The sequence below is a fragment of the Physella acuta genome, unplaced genomic scaffold (genome assembly GCF_028476545.2).
Source record: "Physella acuta isolate Inbredline_101_S28 unplaced genomic scaffold, ASM2847654v3 ptg000049l, whole genome shotgun sequence".
Taxonomy (NCBI): Eukaryota; Metazoa; Mollusca; class Gastropoda; family Physidae; genus Physella; species Physella acuta.
The window spans coordinates 314,787-338,676 of record NW_026731569.1 but is presented as its reverse complement, the minus strand read 5'-3'; the positions used below and the strand labels follow the sequence as shown (position 1 = coordinate 338,676).

Below are 23,890 nucleotides of genomic sequence, written 5' to 3'. Positions count from 1 at the left end.
TCGTTAGTAAAGATAAGGGGTCATCCATAAATGACGTCACACTTTTTTTGACGATTTTTACCTCCCCCCCTCCCCTCCGTCACACTTCGTCACAAAAAGCCAGACCCCCCCCCCTAAAATGACGTCACACCTCAACCTATAACCCCCCCAGAGGCGTACCCAGGTTTTCGGTGTAGGGGGAGCGAAAATAGCAAAAAAAGGCGCCGAATTTGTAATATCTTCTATATAAGTATATATATATATATATATATATATATATATATATACTAGCTGTATCCCGTGCTCCGCCACGGTAAATCATTTTTAAATATACCAACTTTGGAACAGAACAAAACTAAACACAACACAAACGAACAAACGCAAAAAAAAAAAAAAACAACGAAAAAACGAACACAACACTCATAACATAAACACAATTTAAATGCAATCATAAAGGCATATTGCTCACAGTCTAGCCCGTAGCGCCAAATCGCGCCCTTTCCGAGTCCCGGCGGACGCGTCTGACACAGTGAATGACTACAAAACAGAGGCGTTGCGACCCTTTCCGGCGCCCGGGGACAAACTTTCGATTTGACCCTCCCTCAAACTTACGATTTGCACCCCCTCCCCTCAAAATTTCAATTTCCACCCATCCCCTCAGACTTTCGATTTGCACCACTTTTGATTTGAAATTCCCCCCGCTCAAACTTTTGATTTGCACCCCCTCAAACTTTCGATTTGCACCCTACCCCCCTCCCCCTCCCTAGAACTTTCGATTTCCACCCCCCCCCCTAGCTACGCCTCTCTTATAAAACCCCAGCTTGTCCGCAAACCGAAAGATAGAATAATAATAAATAATATACAATAAAAAATAGGCAATATCTATAATATCCGTGTTTACCTACCATATATCACTTTATCAATTCACGCATTTTTTTCCCAGTATTTTAATTTTAAAAATTTACAATTGAGTTTCATAACTAAAACCATTGCGCACCCAATGTCTATAATGGTGCGGAATAGTTGATTAAAAATTATAATTAGTAAACAGTACATTCAGTGAATAAAAAGAAATAAAAGATAGCCTTTTATCAATCAATGTGCTAATAATAATATTCCAACAATAATGTACTCTTACACGTCAGCATAATTTGCATTCACATTTTGCTAATTATATTATTGCAACACTAATTCCTTCTATGACGAACGTATATTTGCATTCACATTTTTTTATTAGCGTGAGTTTAATGTATTTTTAAATTACCTCCTTTGTCAAAATTAGAAAAGAGTTAAATTAATTTGATTTTTCTACCGTACTGTTATTATGTTATTAATATGTATCCACTTTTTCTGGGAATATAACGAAAACGATATTTGACATTGATCCTTTTAATATGTTTTAGCAATGTGCGTGTATTTAATATTCTCTTTACGTTATGCAAAATTGTACAAACAGTGGAAATTATAAAATAGCTCTATGCCGCTATATAAACAAACCCTACTCTAATACTTATAATAAGACACTGCGGTGCACTGAAAAGCACAGCATAGTGCGTAGTTTACTTTTATAGTCCCAAAATCTATAGCGATGACGGAAGGAAGGACTGACACACTACCAGCAGCGTTATATTATAGATACTAGCTGCATCCCGTGCTCCGCCACGGTAAATCTTTTTAAAATATACCAACTTTGGAACAGATCAAAACATATCACACTACAACCAAAAACAATGAACGCAGCATAATCTGTTTCGTAACCCTTGTAAAAAAAACTTTATAATTCCTGGGACAAGCGAAAAGGGAAAATAATCAATATCTTAATATAAATATGTATATTCTACACATTTTATTATAAATATCAAAACAAATCAATAATTACTTATGAATCTAATAAAGTAGCTTAACATTATTTGTTTTTACAAAAGTGTTTTGTCTACAATCAGATCTAAATATATTGTCATCATAAATGCTAAAATATTGCAGCATAATGAAAGTTTTTTAAATCAGAATTGGTATAAAAACTAGCTTTACAAAGTAAAAGTAAAACAATCGGAATAATAGTCTACATTCAACTAAAATATTGGTCTTCCATTACATATCATTCACTTTTTAATTAGCTACTGACTTTATGTGTTCTTTAAAGATAATTTTTTAACATTATGAGAAGGTATGGGTTAGATCACTGCTCACACACCTTTTACTGGTAATTGCAAAAACAATATTCACAGAGATTTACGTTTTAATAGCTATGATTCTGGCGGCATGGTACTTTGGTACATCATTACGCGTTCCAAATGTACTTAACAGATCAGTTCGTTGCGGGTTGGGAGGAGGGGTTCAACTTCATTCACCACTGTCCGGTCACTTTAGGTCAATTATCCAATCCAGCGTATACCAAGGTGTGACATTAATGTCGCTCTACACAATTGTGGTGGTGAGGTGGGTGTGGATAACCAACTCAGAGTGAACATAGCGTCAGTTTTTAGATGACTGTTCTAAACATAGGGGTCATCCATAAATGACGTCACGCTTTTTTGACGATTTTTACCTCCCCCTCCCCTCCGTCACACGTCGTCCCAAAAAGCCAGACCTCTCCCCCCCCCTAAAATGACATCACACCTCAGCCTACAACCCCCCTCAAAATTGCAGTTAAATTTTTTTAAACAGCTATATTTTCCCAAAATTTTGTCTGAACTCTGTCAAAATATAGTATTTTAATCAATTGTTATTACAATTTATTAAAACAGTTTTCTAAAACGCAAAATAACGTCTAAACTTCGTTTTCTAACATTACTTTTTTATAAAGCAAAAGTGTGACGTCGCACCATCTGAACCCCCCCTCCCCCTCATCACACACCGTCATAAAATTTCGGACACCCCTACGAGTGTGACGTCATTTATGGACGACCCCATACATATTCAATTACGCATGTATACTGATTCAAAAGTAGATCTAGATTTAAATAAGTAGCGGATAATTAACTGTGCGATAATACTACCACTTCATCGTGATGATGTCGATGACCTTGTCAAAATCGCCCCACCGCTACGCAGTTCGACCATAAGTAAATTTAAATAGAGGTGCCACATTAGTTGTATTTGTGTCTGTATTGTAATTTTAAAAAATAAATTACACGATTTAAACTGTATATATAAAGTAATTATGATTGAAGTTTTACATGTAACATTTTCTAATTCAATTATTCGTAAGCAAAAATACATTATACAGTTGCCTTAAACTTAACACCCCTCTTGCCAAGTGGTACTGCCTGTAGAGGTTTTTTAAACAGTGCAATGCATCGTAATGGTTATTTTTAGAATGACAAACTGATACAGCTGCTAATACGTGTTATAAACGTTGACTCTACTAGTCTATTACTGTTATAATTAATTGCTGCATGAAATAAATCTTGTGATTTGCATAGAGGTGCCGACCAAAGATAAGTTTTTAACAAATATCAATGTTTAAAACTTTGAGTTTAAAAAGTTTCCAAAAAGGCGCCACTTTGCTAAAAATGGCCAGAGGGGGAGCGGCCGCTCCCCCTGCTCCACCCCTGCGTACGCTACTGAACCCCCCTCAAAATTGCAGTTGAATTTTTTTTAAACATTGATATTTTTCCAAAATCTTGTCTAAACTATTACAATTTATTAAAACAGTTATATCTAAAACGCGAAATAACGTCTAAAATTCGTTTTCTAACATTGCTTTTTTATAATGCAAAAATGTGACGTCGCAACATCTGACCCCCCCCCCCTCCCCCTCATCACACATCGTCACAAAATTACGGACCCCCCCTCCCCCCTACGAGTGTGACGTCATTTATGGATGACCCCTAAGCTAGTAAATAAAATATGACGTCACAGGATCTAAACTCTAAACCTTTTGTGAACAAAAAAAAGCAAATTCAAATTTAGTCTTTCGCATTGCTGTATCTAGAGAACCGTTTATTCTATAAACATAAGTTTGGTATCATTTTGCAGCATTTAGTCCCCTTAATACAACCATGTGGTTATTTAGCAACTAGTTAGTACAGATTATTAGGGGCAGATAATAGCGTTTTTAAACTATTTGAAACTAGTGGAGGTAATAAGATAAACAATATGCTATCGTTTAATTTTTTGCTGTTGGTTAGGTCTCGCTAAAATATGTAAAAGTTCTATGAATGAAAGCAAATTATTTTTTTTAAACCTAATTATTTAAGACACTAAATTAGCTTAGGGGCTAAGTAAACTTTCTTGTATGACTTAAAACTTTATTTACATGATACTGGAACATGATGTACATCTGGTTATGCCCATGTTCAAAATATATACTGAATATAGTCCATGACTATACAAGAGTCAGAATTGGCTTCTGAATATCAGAAGAAACACTCAAGAATAAAAAAATGGGTGCATCTAAGTCAATGTACATATTTCTCATTTAGATTTGTGAACGAGGAGGACAAGGCTTGGTTTCAAAAGACCTTGACAAATGTTATCAGTGAAGAAGTTGGTGCCGAGACCGCTCAGCTATTACTTTCATTTCCTCATTTCGTTGATTTTATGAGGGAAGCAAAAGAAGAAGTGGTAGCCGATGACGAGGCCGGTGCAGGTGGGGGAGGAGGAGGAGGGGATGAGGAGGACACCCAAGTACCTAAGATATATGAAATGGTAGGTGTATGTGCAACTGCTGATCTCTGTGGCGTCTTTAAAATCAGTGTATGTATATTTATTTATAGGATGGCCTGTTTGAATGGTAGACGTTTGCCTGTTAACTCTGATGATTACCTCACTTAGTTGGGAAAAGTAAAGTCGACTGGCCATAGCGTTAACCACAACATCCCTTCATATGCGAGGGTCAAGAAACAAAAACTCTGCTTCATCTGCCCTACGGATCGCTAGGTCTAAAGAGGCATCTTTATTTCTTGATGAATCATTCTCGTTCAATCATTCTCTCTAGCGACTCCCTGTCACAATCAATCCTTAATCAAACACGCTTTGCACCTATGGGCCACCATAGCCTAGGCCAACTACGTGTTTATCCACTACCATTCTGCCTCCGTCCTCACAACATTTCGTTCTCTGCCTTTGTGCCTCCAATCGTTCTCACGGCGATTTCTGCGCACATACTCAAAAGTAGCGCTGCTTATATACATACAAGACACTCCCAGCTGTACATTTGGTGTTGTTAACAATGTCAAACAAGGTAAAACTATTTTGTTTCAGTATCACCAACTACGTCAAATTTCCTACTGGTTAATCCATCTGTCTACTGAGTTGATTACACAATAAATTCAGAAAAAACGTTTTAATAACAAGCTTTTATGTAATAATGCACTAAAAAGGAGAAAATAAATTATACACTACTATTTAAATAACTACAAAGAAAGCGTGGGCCACTTTAGTATTTATTGGATACCTTTACTAATATTTAGGATATGTGATATATATATATATATATATATATATATATATATATATATATATATATATATATATATATATATATATATATATATCACATATCCTAAGTATTTAGGATATGTGATATATATATATATATATATATATATATATATATATATATATATATATATATATATATATATATATATATATATATATCGATGGTCTCGGTCGCAAACCGTCCAACTAAATGTATATTTTACAGGAGAGACCAAAAACTGATTATTTATTTGTTGATCGCTCTAATACAATTTTTTTTAAAAATGATTTGTGCGAAGAAACTCTCTACGACTATACTGTAGCGTTTTAAAATGAGTTTTGTTAAAATTTTAAGGGTTATAGCAGGTTTTAAAAGATAGTTTGTTTTGTTGGTGTCGTAGCCAAACCGCAGACATGGCCGTTTTGAACCGAGAATTTCTGTCTCAGCCGCGTTCGTTCGCATGACTTGCTTTTAGGCGCTCATATATGACAGTTTTTATCTTTTTTCTGCTCTTGTACAACTTGTAAGGGGCTACAGATGATATCATAATCTTACGACTCTAGTTAAGCAATTGCCATCTAATCTGCTAATTCACTTTGAAGTAGATAGTAGCATCAGGGTTGTACTGCAAGGTCAAGGAGGCACCGGTGTCGCGATAAAATTTTAATGGGTCGAGGAGGCGATGCATCTCCGGGTATTGACACATATCCGTCGAAGATAAATGGCTGGAACTTCTGCAATGTTTCGGCTGATATGGCGTCACGGCTGGCGATACCATCACCGACCACACCAACATGAGCATTCACGGCGTGGTGAATGGCCTTAGGGGCAGGCTCGACGCGTGTCTTTTCTTGGGTGTATTCTGGGATTATGATGCAAACGCCAGAATTGTGTACATCTAACGGCTCCCAATTTGTTCAATACAGCCATAACCTCGGGTGATATAGAGATCCCAATCCAGGTGATCCCTCGTTTGTTGGAAACAGGATGTTGGGTTCACCCTAATGTCCTTCACACGTTTACTGCAATGTCTAGCCAAGTGCCCTTTTGCTTGGCAGTAGTAGCAGATAACTTCACGCGATGCAGATTTGACTGGCTGCTGCAATGAAGATTGGCCTGGGGAGTTACCTGCTCTACCCAGGTTTGGTCTTTGAAAACCTTCCTGTATTATTGTCTCATAATAGTCCTTGTGGTTCAGCGTCTAGTTATCAGCCATCTCGGCCGCCTGACGAGTCGAATTGACCACGTTGTCTTGCAGCTGAATTTGTATTCGAACTGGAAGGCAGTGTTTGAACTCTTCGAGTAGGAATAAGGAGCAAACGTCTTCAAAGGTAGTTACATTTTCAGCAGTCAACCACTTGTAAAGAAACTTTTCTTTGTTGTAGAGGAACTCAACGTGAGTTTCCTCTAGAGCTTTCTATAGACTCCTAACTGGCTTCTGTAAGCTTCTGGTGTCAGTTCGTAAGCTCTCAGTATAGCTTCTTTAACAAGCTGGTAGTTTGACTGAATGTCAGGGCTAAGGGATGTTAAATATCCGCAGCTTTTCCAGTTAACACAGGGCTAAGTAGTGTAGTATATTTGTCTTAGGGTCAATCATAACTCCTACATTCGAACTCGAATGATTTGAAAAACCTAACTAAATCCTCTTCGCTAAACTTCGGAACACTAGACTGTAAGGAAGCGAGTTTTATAGGAGGAGATGTAGAGGAGAAAGATCGCAGCTGTAATTCCCTAAGCCTAATAGCCTGTTCGGAAGCTATCTTTTCTCTTTCTACTGCTAACCTTATATCTTCCATCTTAGCTTTACTCTCTAACTCGAGTTCCTATAGTTTAACAACTTCAGAGGTAGGATCACTCTGTACAATGGTGTCCAGACACTCCTCTTCTAACAACCCAAGGTTCACTAGCTCTACCACAATCTCATCACCCGATTTTTAGATGCAGCTTTAAAAGAGATATTTAACTTGCGCGCGATGGCCACTAATTCTACACGTTTACAATTATCTAACACCCCCAATGTTGGACGCTCTATAAAATTCATTATGTCCATTGTTAAAGTTAAACTGTGGCGGTCAACTTAAAAAAAATGCTCTCATAACTAAAAGTAGAGTCGAAACACTAAACGTAGGGCTATCACCTTTGACACTTCAATTGGAAAACACCAGCTATACTGGGTAAACAAAACTCAAATATATCCATCTGCACTGGACCACAAACGACTTACTTACGTGTACTGGGAATTGACCCTCCAGCTATACTGACCAAGCCATCAAACTCCAGTTCCACTGGACCACACAAAAACATTCAAGTATACTGGGCATTAATCCCTCCAGCTATACTGAATAAAAAATAAAATTCCAGCTCTACTGGACCAACATAAAAAAAACAGAGCAAAATAAACTCAGTGTCAATACAAAGGTGATAAGCACGATACTTACTCAATGTTTCCTGGTTCCATGAACAAATTTACTATGACTACTTTTAAAACTTAAAACTAAAACACAAGCTCTTGAGCCCCCAACTGAAAATGGCATCAAAAGAAACTAGTCAACTCGTTGCCTATTCTATTCCGGACGATAGCCGCCAATTGTTACGACCCGATCTCCCTAGACCTTTCGATCGAAGAGGCGAGGTAGACAAGAACACACATTAAAACTAATGAACACCTTTCAATAATAGCTAAAGTTGAATTCTCACAACAGAGATACAATATTTAAAAGTAACCGCCACCAAGATACAATATATGAAAATCCTAACACCTAGTCTAATCAATACTATGTACAACTACACGTCCCTACTGGTGAGCTGCTATGCCCTGACTGCCTAGTCTAACCACTCACCCTCCTAATATCCTGGAGTCTCATCCCCTCCCCGACTAGTGTGGGAACCTTGTTAATAGAGCCTGGGCCCAGGTCAGGTCCAGATATGACCGTCCCCTCGGTTCCGTCCGTTTAGGAAGGCTTTCCCGGCCATACATCACGGGCTGTTGGCCGTTACCAGCCGAGTGCCCAAGACACCAGGTATGCACCGCCCACAGCGTGGAACCAATCAGCGGTGTGGCCGTCACGACCCAAAGATTCCCACGGCCAGCACTGGTCAGCCTCTGACCACCGCCAGGTTGTTGGATGAGAGTGAGATCGCTACCCCAACATACGGGTCAGCTCAGGTCAAACACCAGGTGGTCGTAACAAGTGACAATATATATATATATATATATATATATATATATATATATATATATATATATATATATATATATATATATATATATATATATATATATATATAATATAAAGCTCAATTCTGTATGTAACGCATATGTTTGTCGTTGGTCTTGAATGGATTTAAGTGTTAGACAATTATCGTGCGCATTTGTCTAAATTTATGAGTTAAAAAATTACTATTGAAAGTGTTGGGAAATAATTTTCATTTTTCAAATTATAGTAATAATTGTCGGCATGTTCATTAAACACAAGTTTTAAAAAAATATTATCTTTTACAAAAATTCTAATTATGTCTTTATTTAGTCCTATAGCACTTACTTCCCTTTGATAAATTAGGAAAACACAATTACTTCCCTTTATAAAACCATTGCATTAGTGGAAAATAATTTACTTTTTATTACTTTGTTTTGGTGTTGGGAAAAAAATAATTACATAATTAGTGGGGATTGATCAAGTGCAAATGTTGTAGGTATTTTACGGATAAGCTTGGAGTATTATAATTGTTCATTAAATTGAAACAGGCGCGTTCGTTTAAGTGAGTGCAAAAGACTATGAATAAGTTGGGGTACTATAGTCGTTCATTAAGCTAAAACAGGTGATTCCGCCCCGGGCATTGATGTTCGCGTTAGTGTTTTCTTTGTGTTTAGGTGGGTTTGCGTTAGTGGTTGCGTTTTGATTTGGTTCGTTTTTGTTCTTTCTTTTTTCGTTTTTGTTTGTGGTTTTTTGTTTGGGTTTGTATTTGTGTTTTTGGTTGGTTTTGCGTTTGGATTTTGTTTGTTTTCGTTTGCTTTTTCGCTGTTTTTTTTTTGTGTTGGTATTGGTGTTTGTGGTTGGGTTTGTTGTTAGGTTTTTGTTTTCGTTTGCTTTTTTGTTTGTTTTTTCTTTGTGTTTGTATTGGTGTTTGTGGTTGTGTTTGTTGTTAGGTTTTTGTTTTCGTTTGTATTTGTAATTGTGTTAGCGTTATGTTTGCGTTTTGTTGTTTTGGTTGGTTGTGGTTTGGGTGGGCAATGCCGGGTTTATGATGATTACTAAACACACAGGTAATGGTCTTTAACAGAAAGGTTTTTCACAGAAGCCAGAGCAGGATTGGCCGGCCAATCCGCGCATTGGCCAATATCGCCTCCCATCGGTCGGTCAAAGTCCGAAACTTTGCTTGATTTCGGCCTTTGGCCGGCCATTCCGTGGACTGGCCATGGTGGATCGGCCAAAGTCTTAATTAGAAGATCATCTGGCTAGGGACGACCGGCCAAAGTCCGAATTAGAAGATCATGAGCAGATTTTTTTTTTTATGCCGTAAGGATCATGAAATTAAGTCTTTATTGATTATTAATTAAAGTAAATGACAGAAACATTCAAATTTTTTATTGTACTATAGTCTCAATCTATCAATATCATCATTTTTTACAACAAGTTGAACTTTTATGGTATTTAGAATTACATAGCAGCTTGTTATTTTTACACTTGCAGCGATTTGTTGTGCACTTGGTTGTGCAATTGCAGCGAGTGTAGCCTTGGCCCCCAGTCAATGATTGTGAAGGTGCGATCGTTCGTAGTGATTTTTATCAGTGCCAACTGACGACAATAAGAGCAGTTTTTGGTGAAGAATTGAAAACTCACTTCCAGCATACAGTTGTTTTAGAACACCATGTTCCGTTCCTAATTTGTAGAAACCGCCCTCGACGCTCATGACAACTGCAATCACGCTTCGGGGATCACCGTGACCTCTGTCAACATCTGGAAAACGGATGCGTACATTGTCACCCACTTCACCATCTTTAAATTTTGTATTTGATGTTTTAAGCATCTTAGAACCTTGAGTTTGCAAGCCAGTATGAGCTGCTGATCTGTGTTCCATGATGTCTTGTTTGTTGTGACACAATCTGCAGGTAATGTTCCCTCCTTACCCTTCGTCTGCTTCATTGGGTATTCCACAAATAGCATGGACATCGTTGCCACAGGATCCAAAAGAATGAGCTGCACTACAATGTTTTTCACAAACTATATAGAATCTGTTGGCCACATTATTGTCACGCTACTGGTCTGGACGTTCCGCCACGGCAGTAGATGTGTTAGCTGAGGATGTCGTTGCATTTATGGCAACCTCCATTTCTTGTTCAATGTTCTCAAGATCTTCCTCAGTAACTATTTTATCTAGAGCCCTTATATGGAAACTAACATGGATTTACATTTTTTTTTCTTTTGACAGCCATCTGCTATGTCTGTTTCATGGTCTGACGGCCCTTTTGATCCATGTCGCCTTGCATATAGAATGCTATACAAACAAGAGCTAAACAATACGTTACTCTCAATGAAAACGCACCCAGAATAATGAAAAGGCGATCACAATTTAGTCTAGATAGAACATTGGCCAGGACATCCCGGCCAGTGCGCGCATTGGCCGGCCAATGTACAAAATACGCTGTCAAGTTTAAGCGCTTCGGACTTTGGTCAGTACGTCCCGGCCAGTGCGCGCATTGGCCGGCCAATGTACGAAATACGATCTTAGTGCTAAGTTCTTCGGGCTTTAGCCAAGAGGGCCGGCCAATGCGCGGATTGGCCGGCCAATCCGCGCTTTGGCCGCACTTCGGGCTTTGACCGTAACATATATATATAATAGGCCCTATATGATTTATATATACATTATATATATAATTTATATATAATATACATATATTTAGTTTAGATTTGCAGATGTGTAGTATTTAACCAAGAAAGCTAAACTAATGCTTGATTGTACATTTAGGTTGAAGATTACGACATTCTTAAACTAAGATTAAAAGCTTATATGAAGGATTACAATGAACAGGTCCGAGGGTCAAACTTGGATCTTGTTTTCTTTAAAGATGCTATGATTCATCTGATGAAGGTTTGTTATACTAATACACATATCTATTTTTTAGCTGCTTGTATTATATTTTTTGTGTATTTTTTTATGTTCCTAAAATGCATAAGACACGTTATTTTCACCATCAGTTTGCATTGCCTGCTTGTTCGCTTTAGTAGTATAGTTTTCATCATCTGAACGAAATGAAAAATTAGTAATAGACTTTCTTGTTTCTGACATGTACTTTCGTGTACTAAAAATGATTTATTTACGCACATTACAAACATCTTTTTTAATGAATGTTAAACCTGAATTTTAAATGATTAATTAGATGGTGATTAGATGTTTTAAGGAAAATTATAGTAGGGTTTATGCAGTATTTTTCCATTTTAGGTTTTTCATACAAATGTGCTATGTTTATATATACGGCATCTGGTAACTTTTAACGGCCTTCCGGGAACTTTTTTTTTTTACCTCAAGAATTAACAAAAGGTTTTGACATTGGGTTTTTTTCAATGTACAGCTTCTGAAGATTTCACTCCCTTTAATTTGGTAGCACTCGGTGAATGGGGAGAATCTGACAAAATACTTACTTTATGTCTGGGTAAATTACCAAGGCTTATGCTAAAAATTAGCCAGACACACAGAGCTTTAGTACAATATAAAGCTTTTTAAAAAATTACCGTTTTTTTTTTTCACAAAAATTTACCATGTTTTTAGACAGCCGATAATCAGTTTGCGAAGGAACACCGCTATTTTCGTTACCCGAGGGGCTTCTTCTACGACTTCAAGAATTATCACGGTTTTTCATGTAGGGTTTATTTTTTTAAATATATTATATATAGCTTACACAAGGCGTTGGTCAGTCGCGGTTAGTTTTCACCCAATGATCATGGATTTTTGGCTGATCGCATTTCTTTCCATGATCTATTCGCCCTACACTACAGCCTGCAGAATTTGAAGCGTCAGCGGTACCGCCAGCTGACCTAACAAGCAGCTGACCACTTTGCTGAATATATATATATATATATATATATATATATATATATATATATATATATATATATATATATATATATATATATATATATATATATATAAGCTGCAGACACTAGTTCGTTAAGGTGTGAACAGAATGATACATTTTAATGGCACAAAACGTCTGATTGTTTAAATAATATCCCGTAAAATAAGTATGAGTGTCAAATAATCATATGAATTGAGGGAAACAAATTACAAAACGGGAAACTAACTCAGCAGCATGAACCCTCGAACCACACATCCAAACAAAACACACATCACCCGCCAAAACCCCCATCCAATAACCGCCCCACACCCCGTACCATCCCAAGAAACAAAAAAACGTGTATCTTAAGAAGAAAACATCACAAGCAACATCCCACTTTCCTATACAGCAGGACCCGCAGAACACACCCCCACTGCACGCACCCACCTTCAAAATTCGATCACTCATGCCACACTATATACAACACTCCCCACCACACTCACACCACAGCATACGTCACATTGGGTAGGGTGAAGTAGAGTGGAGTAGAGTGGAATACAGCGGAGGGGCCATTAGTACAATACAGAAGAATAGAGTAGAACTGAGTACAGTAGAATTGAATCGAATTGAGTAGAATAGAGTAAATGGCAGTAGAGCAGAATTGAGTAGAATAGAGTAAAAGGCAGTAGAACAGAATTGAGTAGAATAGAGTAAATGGCAGCAGAATAGAAATAACCATGGTTGAGTTGTAATAATCTTCTAAATCTGGTGGTATTTGGTTAACAAACGATATGCTATTTGAACTTTCTGTACGGTATGACTTGTGATGTTGAGATGTTATTTAAACTTTCCGTACGGTGTGACCTATGATGTTGAGATGTTATTTAAACTTTCCGGACGGTATGACTTGTGATGTTGAGATGCTATTTTTGAAACCTTGTATCCTGGCTTCTTCAATATTTTGTTATTTCTTAGATTTCACGTGTAATTCGGACACCTAGAGGGGCGGCACTATTAGTCGGAGTAGGAGGATCTGGCAAACAGTCACTAACAAAACTAGCATCCTTCATTGCGGGCTATACTTTTTTTCAGATTACAATCACTAAGTAGGATTTTATATATTTTTATTTTACTTCTAATGTTTAATTATATTGGACGTAACAAACGTTTTTTTTTTTTTAATAGGACGGAACTAACGTAATTTTTTTTTAAATTGGACCAAGCATACGTTATTTTTTTAATTTGACGGACAAGCGTAATTTCTTTTTATATTGGAACGAGCAAACGTATTTTTAGCGCATTTTCCTTAACTCGTCATTTCTGGATGGATGGATGGGTGGATGTGTGTCCGCAGCTTTATGTCGTATCTCCTCCTCACCGAATAATATCGAGGACTAGTTCCAAAAGCAAATATGTTAAGAAAGTTCCGAGGATGATTGTGGGCCAAAACGATTCCGGAATACCTTCCTGGATTTCCAGGAAAAGCCAAAAAACCTCGAAAAAATGCAGTTTTTGGCCCATATCTCGGCAATTAGACCACTTAGCGACTTGAAACATTTACCACATTTACCAATCGATTCCTGCCATAATTTAGAACAATATTGCAGAAGAAAGTTTTCAAAAATATCCTTTCGTTCGGTCACAAAAAACTAATTAAGGAAATTGCGCTTAAATTGTCACTAGACTTTTTATTAACTTGTTTTTAATTAGACTGAGAATACGTAAATATTTTTTTTGGATCGAGTAAACGAATGTTTTTTTCAAAAGTTCGGAGCAAATTTAATATTTCAAAATAACTTTAGACACTGAATATAAAGGGTTTGATTAAATTGTGAGAGTGTGTGATGTTTGATTAGATTGGAGATGTGTGATGTTTGATTATATTGGAGGGTGTGTGTGTGTGATGTTTGATTATATTGGAGTGTGTGTGATGTTTAATTACATTGGAGAGAGTGTGTGAGATGTTTGATTGCATGGAAGATAATGTGTGTGATGTTTGATATATGTTGGAGTGTGTGTGTGATGTTTGATTACATTGGAGGGATGTTGTGTGATGTTTGATTAAATTGGAGTGTGTGTGTGTGATGTTTGATTAAATTGGAGGGTGTATGTATGATGTTTGATTACATTGGAGAGAGTGTGTGTGAGATGTTTGATTGCATTGAAGATAATGTGTGATGTTTGATATACGTTGGAGTGTGTGTGTGTGATGTTTGATTACATTTGAGAGTGTGTGTGTGATGTTTGATATACGTTGGAGTGTGTGTGTGTGTGTGATTTTTGATTGCATTGGAGAGACTTTCTGACGATGCCAACCATTTGAAAATTAAGCAATCATTGTCCTTTTTTTTTATAGCAAAAACGACAATGTCTATTTTGTGCTCTATCTGATGTTTTTTAGGGCTTATAACATAAACAACTTAATGGATGACTTAAAATTTCTGTACCGTGTGTCGGGACAACAAGGCAAAGGAGTGACATTCATCTTTACAGATAATGAGATCAAAGATGAGAGCTATCTAGAGTACATTAACAATGTTCTCAGCTCAGGCGAGGTAAGGAAATAAAGAAAGAAATTGAGTGGTAATGCGAGGAAATAATAATAAAGACAATAAGAGGTGAGGAAGTAATGAAATAGAGTCCTTTCATATGACGTCACGTCCGTTCGTGAATGTAAACATCCGCCATCGCGGTGTACAGATCTACATTCAAAATGGTGATCTGTGCGGTGAAAGGTTGTGATACTCGAAGTGGCAGATCTAAAGGGATTCCTTTATTTCTACTGCCAAGGGTTATGTTAAACCAAGATGATAGAGATCGACGGTTAACAGAACGTAGACGCCGTCAATTTTTAGCCAATATTTATCGCAGCGGTGTGAGTGAAGCAGCGGCAAATTACATGCGAATCTGTTCTCGACACTTTGTTTCAGGTAAGGACAGTAAAATAATAAACTTCATTTTAATTATAAAAGATAACTATTAATAAAACAAATATGCTCCACCTTCACAAATACTATCAGTAAAAGACAAAGTCAAAAGTAATAATAAGAATAATAAGATTTAATAGTAATAATAGTCTTTTAATATCTAGATCTAGAATCTAGCTCTAAACATGGCGTAAACAAAATTCGGACCACCGATCTAGATTCTGGATTTAGAGTGACTGGCTCCGCTGGGTAGACATAGAATCTAGAATCTACTTATTTACTTAAATTTAATTACAAAATTTAGATCTACATTCCATTCAAAATACCCCCATAATAAATCAAAAGTATTCATAATAATAAAGCATTTAGTTGTCTCTAAGATCTAAAATCTCGCTCTATAATCTAATCATTTTTTTAGCCAACGAAATTTTCTAAAATTGAAATAGATTGTATGACTAGACTTAGATCTAGAATCTGCTACTTTAATTACATTTTTAAAAGTTTATACAAGCATGCAGTTGATATTATTGTAGTAGAAGGCTTTAATAAATTACTAAGGCCTACCTACTTTGTGTCTTTTTACAGCAATATGTATCTGATTATGGACTGAGTTTAATTAAATTCAAATGCATATCTAGTAATTAGTCTACTAAGTTTATGTAGCCTAGTAGTAGAATCTAGATCATACCAGCCAACAACAATTAACCACATTATTATTATTTGGTTAGTGATTAGGCTAATTTTTTTTTTAAATCCCCTGTTTATAAAAGAAACAAATCAAGCTAGAAACATTATAAGTGAGACGGTTTAGATTAATAACAATGGACCCAGTCTACAATGGATACAATTGCAGGTCTACATAGGGCCTACAGTCTAGTAGTTTACAGTAGGCACCTAGTGTGTAGCTAGTATACTAGTGTGTAGCTGTCCAGAGTTAAAATTCTTGGATGTAAAAAGGGCTGGTACTAACTAATCTGCTTTAATGCTTCCCCTGATAAGCCACGTGTGCTATAAATGACATAACATGACATCGAGGTGAGAAATGTTGAGTGGAGAGCAGTGGGACTTTCCCCTTTGTTCTCCCTGCTGGGCCCTGAGGGTCAAAATTATATAAGAGATACTATCTCTGTGGGGCTGGGTATCACGGAGGTGAGAAATTTTCAGGGGAGGGCAGTGGTACTGACTCCTCTTTGGTTTTATTGTGGGCTAGAAAAAGGTGGGGGCTGGCCATCATGAGGGTTAAACATCAGTATTAATGTGTCTGATCACTTCCCTGCTGGATTATAAGGGTCTTAAATTGTAGAACTATAACATGCTACCCAGATTGGCTGTGGTTTATTACCCATGAATTATATTAGTCGTTGTAGTGTGGGTTTTGTAGGAGTTAAGTGGTCTCACGTTTGCTACAGTAGATAACCTATAATATATTACTGCATTTGATCAGATTCGTCTATTTAAACTTTAAACGCAAACAATATTACTAACAGTATTTTTATTTAGAAATTTCGGCCACATATTTATATTATCCACGAAACTGTCAATAACAGTATAAGGATCTTCAATTCCTAAGAGTTTTTTAACGTATTGTTCCTTTTCCGCGGGTGCGGTTCTTTACATACAGTGAACACGTCCAGCGCTGGTGAACAAAAAATAATGACTTGGAAATTGAGAAGTGAAGTAACAAAACACTTGAGGTGCTGATTGAATGGTGATGTAAAAAAAAAAACCACGAACGAAATGGAATTTATATAGAAAACATACTTTTAACAGTGTCCCCCCCCCCCCAAAAGAAAATCTAATGCACTTCCTGAGAAATAAACCGGGATGATCTCCCATAAACTTTCTCGAATATCTATATATAGATCTATATGAAGACCATAGAAAATGCCACGCAGCTTAGCCACCACCCTAATCCCCACCTGTCAGGTGAGCTGTGGTTCATTCCGAATGTTTACAATCGTAGAGCCGGGTTAGTGACGGCTATTAGGGGCAGATAATTTAGTATTAAACGATTTGAAACGAAGGGGAGGTAACAATTTCTGATTGATCTTTTCTTTGTCTGTCAACGGCTGCTTTCACTGCACGGGAGGGAAGGGGTGGAAGGGCGGGAGGGGATAGTGTTGAGTTGACAAATTATGAATTGCTGATAGGCAGAAAATAAAAAAAAAACTAGATGGCGGCGTATACTACGTCGCGGGTCAGCTCGTTCTTATATAAAACAACAGGGAATGGTAAATCGGGATATAGACATTATTTTAATCCATTTTTAATTACTTAAACTTTTTAAAATGGAAAAGAATCTCGTAGAAAAAAGAATTGCACACCAAGTGAACGCCAAACAAAATGTGCTTAATAGTGCGCAATATTATTAGTACTTTATAATTTGACATGCGTTTTTTGAGAAATCGGAAATAGCATAAATTATTACTTTCGTTCAACGGAAATTATTCAAAATTGGTCAGAAGGCAGAGAATTAGATCTTTTACTTACATGTGAAATTTCATTTATCTATCTGAAATAGCACTCAAGGTATAGGCTTTTGAAAAATTGAAAGTAGAAAAGGTTCCACTTTCGGTTATCGGAGATCGCTCAAAAGTTGATACGGATCTACGATTTTTGATATAAGACTTATATATGAAATTTCGATTGTAGGAAAAAAAGTCACAGGAAAAAAAAAACACAGGAAAAAAAAAAACACAGAAAAAAAGTCACAGGAAAAAAAGTCACAAATATATATTTGCATGATATTTGTTAATACTTGTATGTATTAAATATTTAGAGAGTGCAAATTAACTTAGGATTAATTAAATGTAATGTAATGTGTGTAGGCTGTATACGCATAGTAATTTTTATAATTCATCTAAAAATATTTATTATGAAGTATGTAGATTGTAATTATTTTAAAGTTAAGATTAGTAGCATTTAGAATGCTCCTAAGTCCACGTTTTTCATCGTGTTTTTTTTAAAAATACCAATATTAAATTACCGTGAAATGGTAAGTTTATCTGACTTGCTGCCCTCAACTCATCGCAACAATTGTTATAATTAGTTCAACCACCTTTACTGCCCACATTTATCATGCTCATTACATAACAAAACTTAGGATCAAAACAGAAAGCCGACAAGGTTCAAAGGCTGTCATTGACGCATAACGTCAACAACACAGAATATGTTGGACAATGCCTACTGAGGAGAGGCCGACCAGAGAATAGCCTGCGGCAAAATGTGCCTAAATTTCTTTTATAATTAACTTTTCTACCGCGTATTTAACTAAATAGGCCTACGCAATAAAAGTTGAGATTGTTGTGTTAATTATCTTAGAGTATTTTTACTTACAATTGTTATAAATCATAATGCTTTTAACGTCTATAAATAATTTATGCTATCAAAAAATACAAACCACAACAATAAACATACAAAATTTTACAATTCTTAACAAATTAATAAAAATATTTCTAAAAGATTTTTGTGCCTTTTTTTCTGTGACTTTATTTCTGTGACTTTTTTTCCGATAAAATTTTTCCACTGTGACTTTTTTTCTGTGACTTTTTTTCCTAGCAAAAACTGTGACTTTTTTTCTGTGTTTTTTTTTCCTGTGACTTTTTTTCCGTTTACCGAAATTTCACCAACCTAGCTGTAACGGTACTCAAGTTATCGTGTTTACACACACACTCACACACACACACACACACTTTATTTTAGACTAACCGTATGTTTTTGCAGAGGCTATAATTGAAGATTCTTTTTCTTACCTTTTATAAGATTTATTGATTTCGTACTATAACGCGTCAGTCGAGCTCTTGAAATCAGGAAATGATAAGCCCTGCGTCAGTCGAGGTTATAATACCATTTCTGTCAGCACATTTTATTTAGACTTTTAAGAAAATTGTTCAACCCATGTGGGCTGGTGAAATAAAAGATGGAATGGTAACTAAAGACATGTAATACTTAGAGCAGGGGTTCCCAAACCTGTGCCCGCGGGCACCGTGGCGCCTGCTGAGCGATTCGTATGTGCCCGCCTCTCACTATTCGACAGAGACAGAATTTTTTTCATAAAAATTATTTTAAAATATGATTTATTTGTATTCATTTGTTACAGTTTTAATTTTTTTGACTGCCTATAGGTTTATTAAATATGTTCGATACTTGTCCCAACTTGTTTAGCGGCGAGCCAGACTGTGCTATTTACGTTTTGTAAATACATTTCTCAGTGTGTGAATGCAATTTGAAAAAAATGCCAAATATTTTTATTATTTTGAAACATTTTTGTTTAATACATTATGACTATAAGAAAATAAGAAAATAAATTATGGGAAAATGACAAGTTATGGAAGGAGTTTGTCGATTTAAAATAGGTGGTGCCCGCCACCCTACCGATATTTTAGAATGTGCTCTAGATTAAAAAAAAAAAAGTTGGGAACCCCTGACTTAGAGGATACAATTATTATTTAACACTTTCCAGATTTCAAACCTATTTGCTCGAGATGAAATTGATGAGATTTCGGGTGAACTTATAGCTCCTATGAAAAAAGAATTTCCGAAGCGTCCGCCAACTCAAGAAAATTTGTACGAGTATTTTATGTCGCGAGCTCGATCCAATCTGCACACTGTGTTGTGCTTTTCTCCCGTAAGTTAATTAACTAGACCAGTTAGCTGATTAAAAAACAGAGACGTTTTGTAGCTTATGATCATTAGATTATTGATAAAACAATACCACGTTTTTAAGTTTCATGATCATTAGATTATTGAAAACAAAACAATATACCTTCTTTTTGTTTATGGTAATTAGAATATAGTTTTGTCTCTAAAGAACTAATGTTCATGCACAGGTGGGAAACAAATTCCGCATGCGCTCGCTCAAGTTCCCAGGACTGATATCCGGCTGTACAATGGACTGGTTTAGCAAATGGCCTCGTGAGGCCCTAGTAGCTGTGGCCACCCACTTCCTAGGGCCGTACAACATGGAGGCAACCAATGATGTCAAAGGGAATCTAATCGAGATCATGGGCACGGTGCACGATGGCGTCGCTCTTGTCTGTATAGAATACTTTGATAGGTACGTTAGACGTAACGCATGTTTGTGCAAACACTTACAGGTATTTGACAAGGAGTATGATCAATGAATGCACATCACACTTTTGCACTACGTGAAATTGTTTGTTCAATGATTATAGACAGTACCTTAAATTGATTTACTGGTTTCTTCAATACGAATGTAGTAGAATTTAAAAACAAAAACAAGTTCAAACCTCCTCTCGGACAAAATATATTTTTAAAAAGATCAACAATTAGGTTTATACGAAGAAAAAACATTGAAAATAAAAATTACATTATAAAATAAACAAACACTAATTTAAATGTGTCCCAAAACATGTTGGCCTATCAGCCTACCGCCACTTTACAAACTAACCCCTTCACAGCTTATACGGAAATTTGCTATATACATGTAAGCTAGCCGTACCGGCAAGATTCTGCACTGGCATTTGAGTTCGACTTCAACTTGTGCTCATTAAGCAGCCTATGCTATGCGCTGCCTCAGGTTTAAGAATATACAATTTTTCCAATTAAAGGTCTATATATAATTATATACGTTTGAGTAAATATAAACGCAAGTATAAACACAAACGCAAATACTTTAAAAATAACGCAAACAAAAAACAAACGCAAACATAAACGCAAAATAAAAAAAAAAATGGTAATACAAATACACACAACGGGGTAGACTGGACTAAACTAGACTGGACCAGACTGGACTAAACTGGACTGGTCAGGACTAGACTAGACTAGATTAGACTAGATAGAAGTAAAAATGGGAATCCCATTAATGTGTCTTAAATTAACATATTTTCATAATATTAAAACGAAAACAAATTCACTGTTAAAAAAGACGTGTTTACATTCAACTTAAAGCATAACCGAAACACGATACTTAAATATAGCCTAGTCATAAAGCTGACCTAAAGCTCTGATGGAAAACAATTAACCTATGTTTCAAACGTGTTTCAAATCTATATATATATATATATATATATATATATATATATATATATATATATATATATATATATATATATATATATATATATATATATATAATTCTCTTCTGGGAGCCGCTAGAAAACAAGCTGTAAACGCGATCCCTACCTCCCCACCCCTACATGATCTTAGTGAGCTGTGTTCACTCTAAATGTTTACAAGCAGAGCCAACGATTTTAAACGTAAGGGGGGGGGGAGAGGGGGGAAGGAAGAGGGGGGGTTATGGTCCTTAACGAGCTACTTATAGTATTTTTTTAAAGAAATATTTTCAGTGGCAGCATTGGTACTGTCGAATTCACAAATTATGAATTACTGAAAAGTAGAAAATAAAACAAATAAATAGCGGCGTATGGTATGCCGCGGGCCGGCTCGTATATATATAATTCTCTTCTTAGATACCCTAGAAAACACCAAGCTGTAGGCGCGCCTAGCAGTCCCCTGTCTTCCTCTCTAAGCATATCCCTACCACCCCCACCCCCACATGGTCTGGTGAGCTGTGGTTCACGCTAAATGTTTACAGTCGTAGAGCCGGGTTTAGTGACGGCTATTAGGGGCAGTCAATTTAGTTTGAAACGATTTTAAACTTAAGGGAGGTAACTAAGAGGAGGCTGCTTTCACGGGGGGGGGGGGTGTAGGGTAGGGGGTTGGGGGATAGGAGGGTGGGGGGGGGGGTATAGTCCTTAACGACCTACTGATAGTGTTTTAAAGCAAATATTTTCAGTGGCAGCATTGGTACTGTCGAATTCACAAATTATGAATTACTGAAAAGTAGAAAATAAAACAACTAAATAGCGGCATATGATACGCCGCGGGTCGGCTCGTTAATTATATTGACCCTGCCGCATCTCCTATTTATCCGCAGTATATCCTACTTCCCTTATCGTAAATACAACTACTATGAACACCCAAATCTTTCGAATACCCGACTAAAAACTCATTGTGATAATGTTTAATAATTGCTTATTTTAGTATTAAAATAAACCGGGAGTGATCTCCCCTAAACTTTCTCGAATATCTATATATATAATTCTCTTCTGGGATCCGTTAGAAAACAAGCTGCAAGCGCCTCCTTGCAGTCCCCTTTCTTTCTCTCTATCACCATCACTACCACCCAACCCCACCCCCACATTGTCTGGTGAGCTGTGGTCATGCTATTTACATTTTACAATCATAGAGACGGGTTAGGTGACGGCTATTAGGGGCAGATAATTTAGTTTGAAACGATTTTAAACTTAGAGGAGGTAACTAAGAGGAGGCTGCTTTCACGTGGGGGGGGGGGGGGGAGGGGGTTTAGTGTTTTTAAGCAAATATTTTCAGTGGCAGCATTGGTACTGTCGAATTCACAAATTATAAATTACTGAAAAGTAGAAACAAAAATAGCGGCGTATGATACGCAGCGGGTCTGCTCGTTCTTATATAAAACAACAGGGGATGGGAACTCGGGCTATAGACATGATTTTTAATCCATTTTAAATACTTAAGTTTTAAAAACAGAATAAAATCTCGTAGAAAAAAGATTGCACACCAAGTGAACGCCAAATAAAAAAGTGCATAATAGTGCGCAATATTATTAGTACTTTAAAAATTTACATTAGTTTTTTGAGAAATCGGAAGTAGCGTAAATTAGTACTTCCGGGCAACGGAAATTACTCAAAATTTGACAGAAGGTAGAGAATTAGATCTTATACTTACATGTGAAATTTAATTTATCTATCTGAAATAGTACTCAAGTTATAGGCTTTTGAAAAATTCAAAGTAGGAAAAGTACCACTTCCGGTTATCGGAAATCGCTCAAAAGTTGATACGGATCTACGATTTTGATAAAATACTTATATATGAAATTTCATCAACCTAGCTGTAACGGTACTCAAGTTATCGTGTTTACACACGGACAGACACACACACACACAGACATACGGACAGAATTGCAAAGCCCAGTTTTTCAGACTGGATTACGCATAAAACCTCTTAATTTTGATAAATCTGGATTGATAATTTTTGCCCGATTAAAATAAGTCCTCTATACTTCGGATGTGATGAAGGACTGAGGTGTAATACGGTGAAAATTGTTAAAATTTCAATTGATTTTTGTGCACGATTACAATACTTTCTCTATACTTCGTATATACGAGAAAGTAAAAAAAGTGTAATAATTGATTTCAAAATCTTGTAATCTTATATGTCTTTGTTTTAAGGTTTCGGCGTCAAGCTAACGTAACCCCTAAATCATATTTGTCTTTTTTGGATGGCTACAAACAACTTTATACAGCAAAGGTAGCAGTGGCGCAGCGAGGGGGTGGGGGTGCGGACCACACCGGTTGACACCATTTAGGGGGGTGACACCAAGGCAAAACATAGCAAAATATATAGAGAAAAATTATAATTCCACTTAATTAAGTGATTAATTCGAGTGTTAAAAAGTCTTTTAAGAGCAAAGTTGACAAATCCCAACAAGGGTGGAGGGTG

The 23,890-nt window shown here is 36.5% G+C and overlaps 1 protein-coding gene across 1 annotated transcript in view; it reads left to right on the top strand.

Annotated features, from left to right (window-relative positions):
• The window catches only part of LOC131945070 (dynein axonemal heavy chain 8), a 186,071-nt gene that overhangs the window by 93,615 nt on the left and 68,566 nt on the right, over positions 1–23,890 (top strand). Inside the window, exons 57-63 of the mRNA XM_059306046.1 lie at positions 4,407–4,632; positions 11,375–11,497; positions 13,437–13,567; positions 14,863–15,016; positions 19,851–20,015; positions 20,218–20,444; positions 23,620–23,698. Coding sequence (XP_059162029.1) covers positions 4,407–4,632; positions 11,375–11,497; positions 13,437–13,567; positions 14,863–15,016; positions 19,851–20,015; positions 20,218–20,444; positions 23,620–23,698 — 1,105 coding nt within the window. The remainder of the gene's footprint in view (positions 1–4,406; positions 4,633–11,374; positions 11,498–13,436; positions 13,568–14,862; positions 15,017–19,850; positions 20,016–20,217; positions 20,445–23,619; positions 23,699–23,890) is intronic.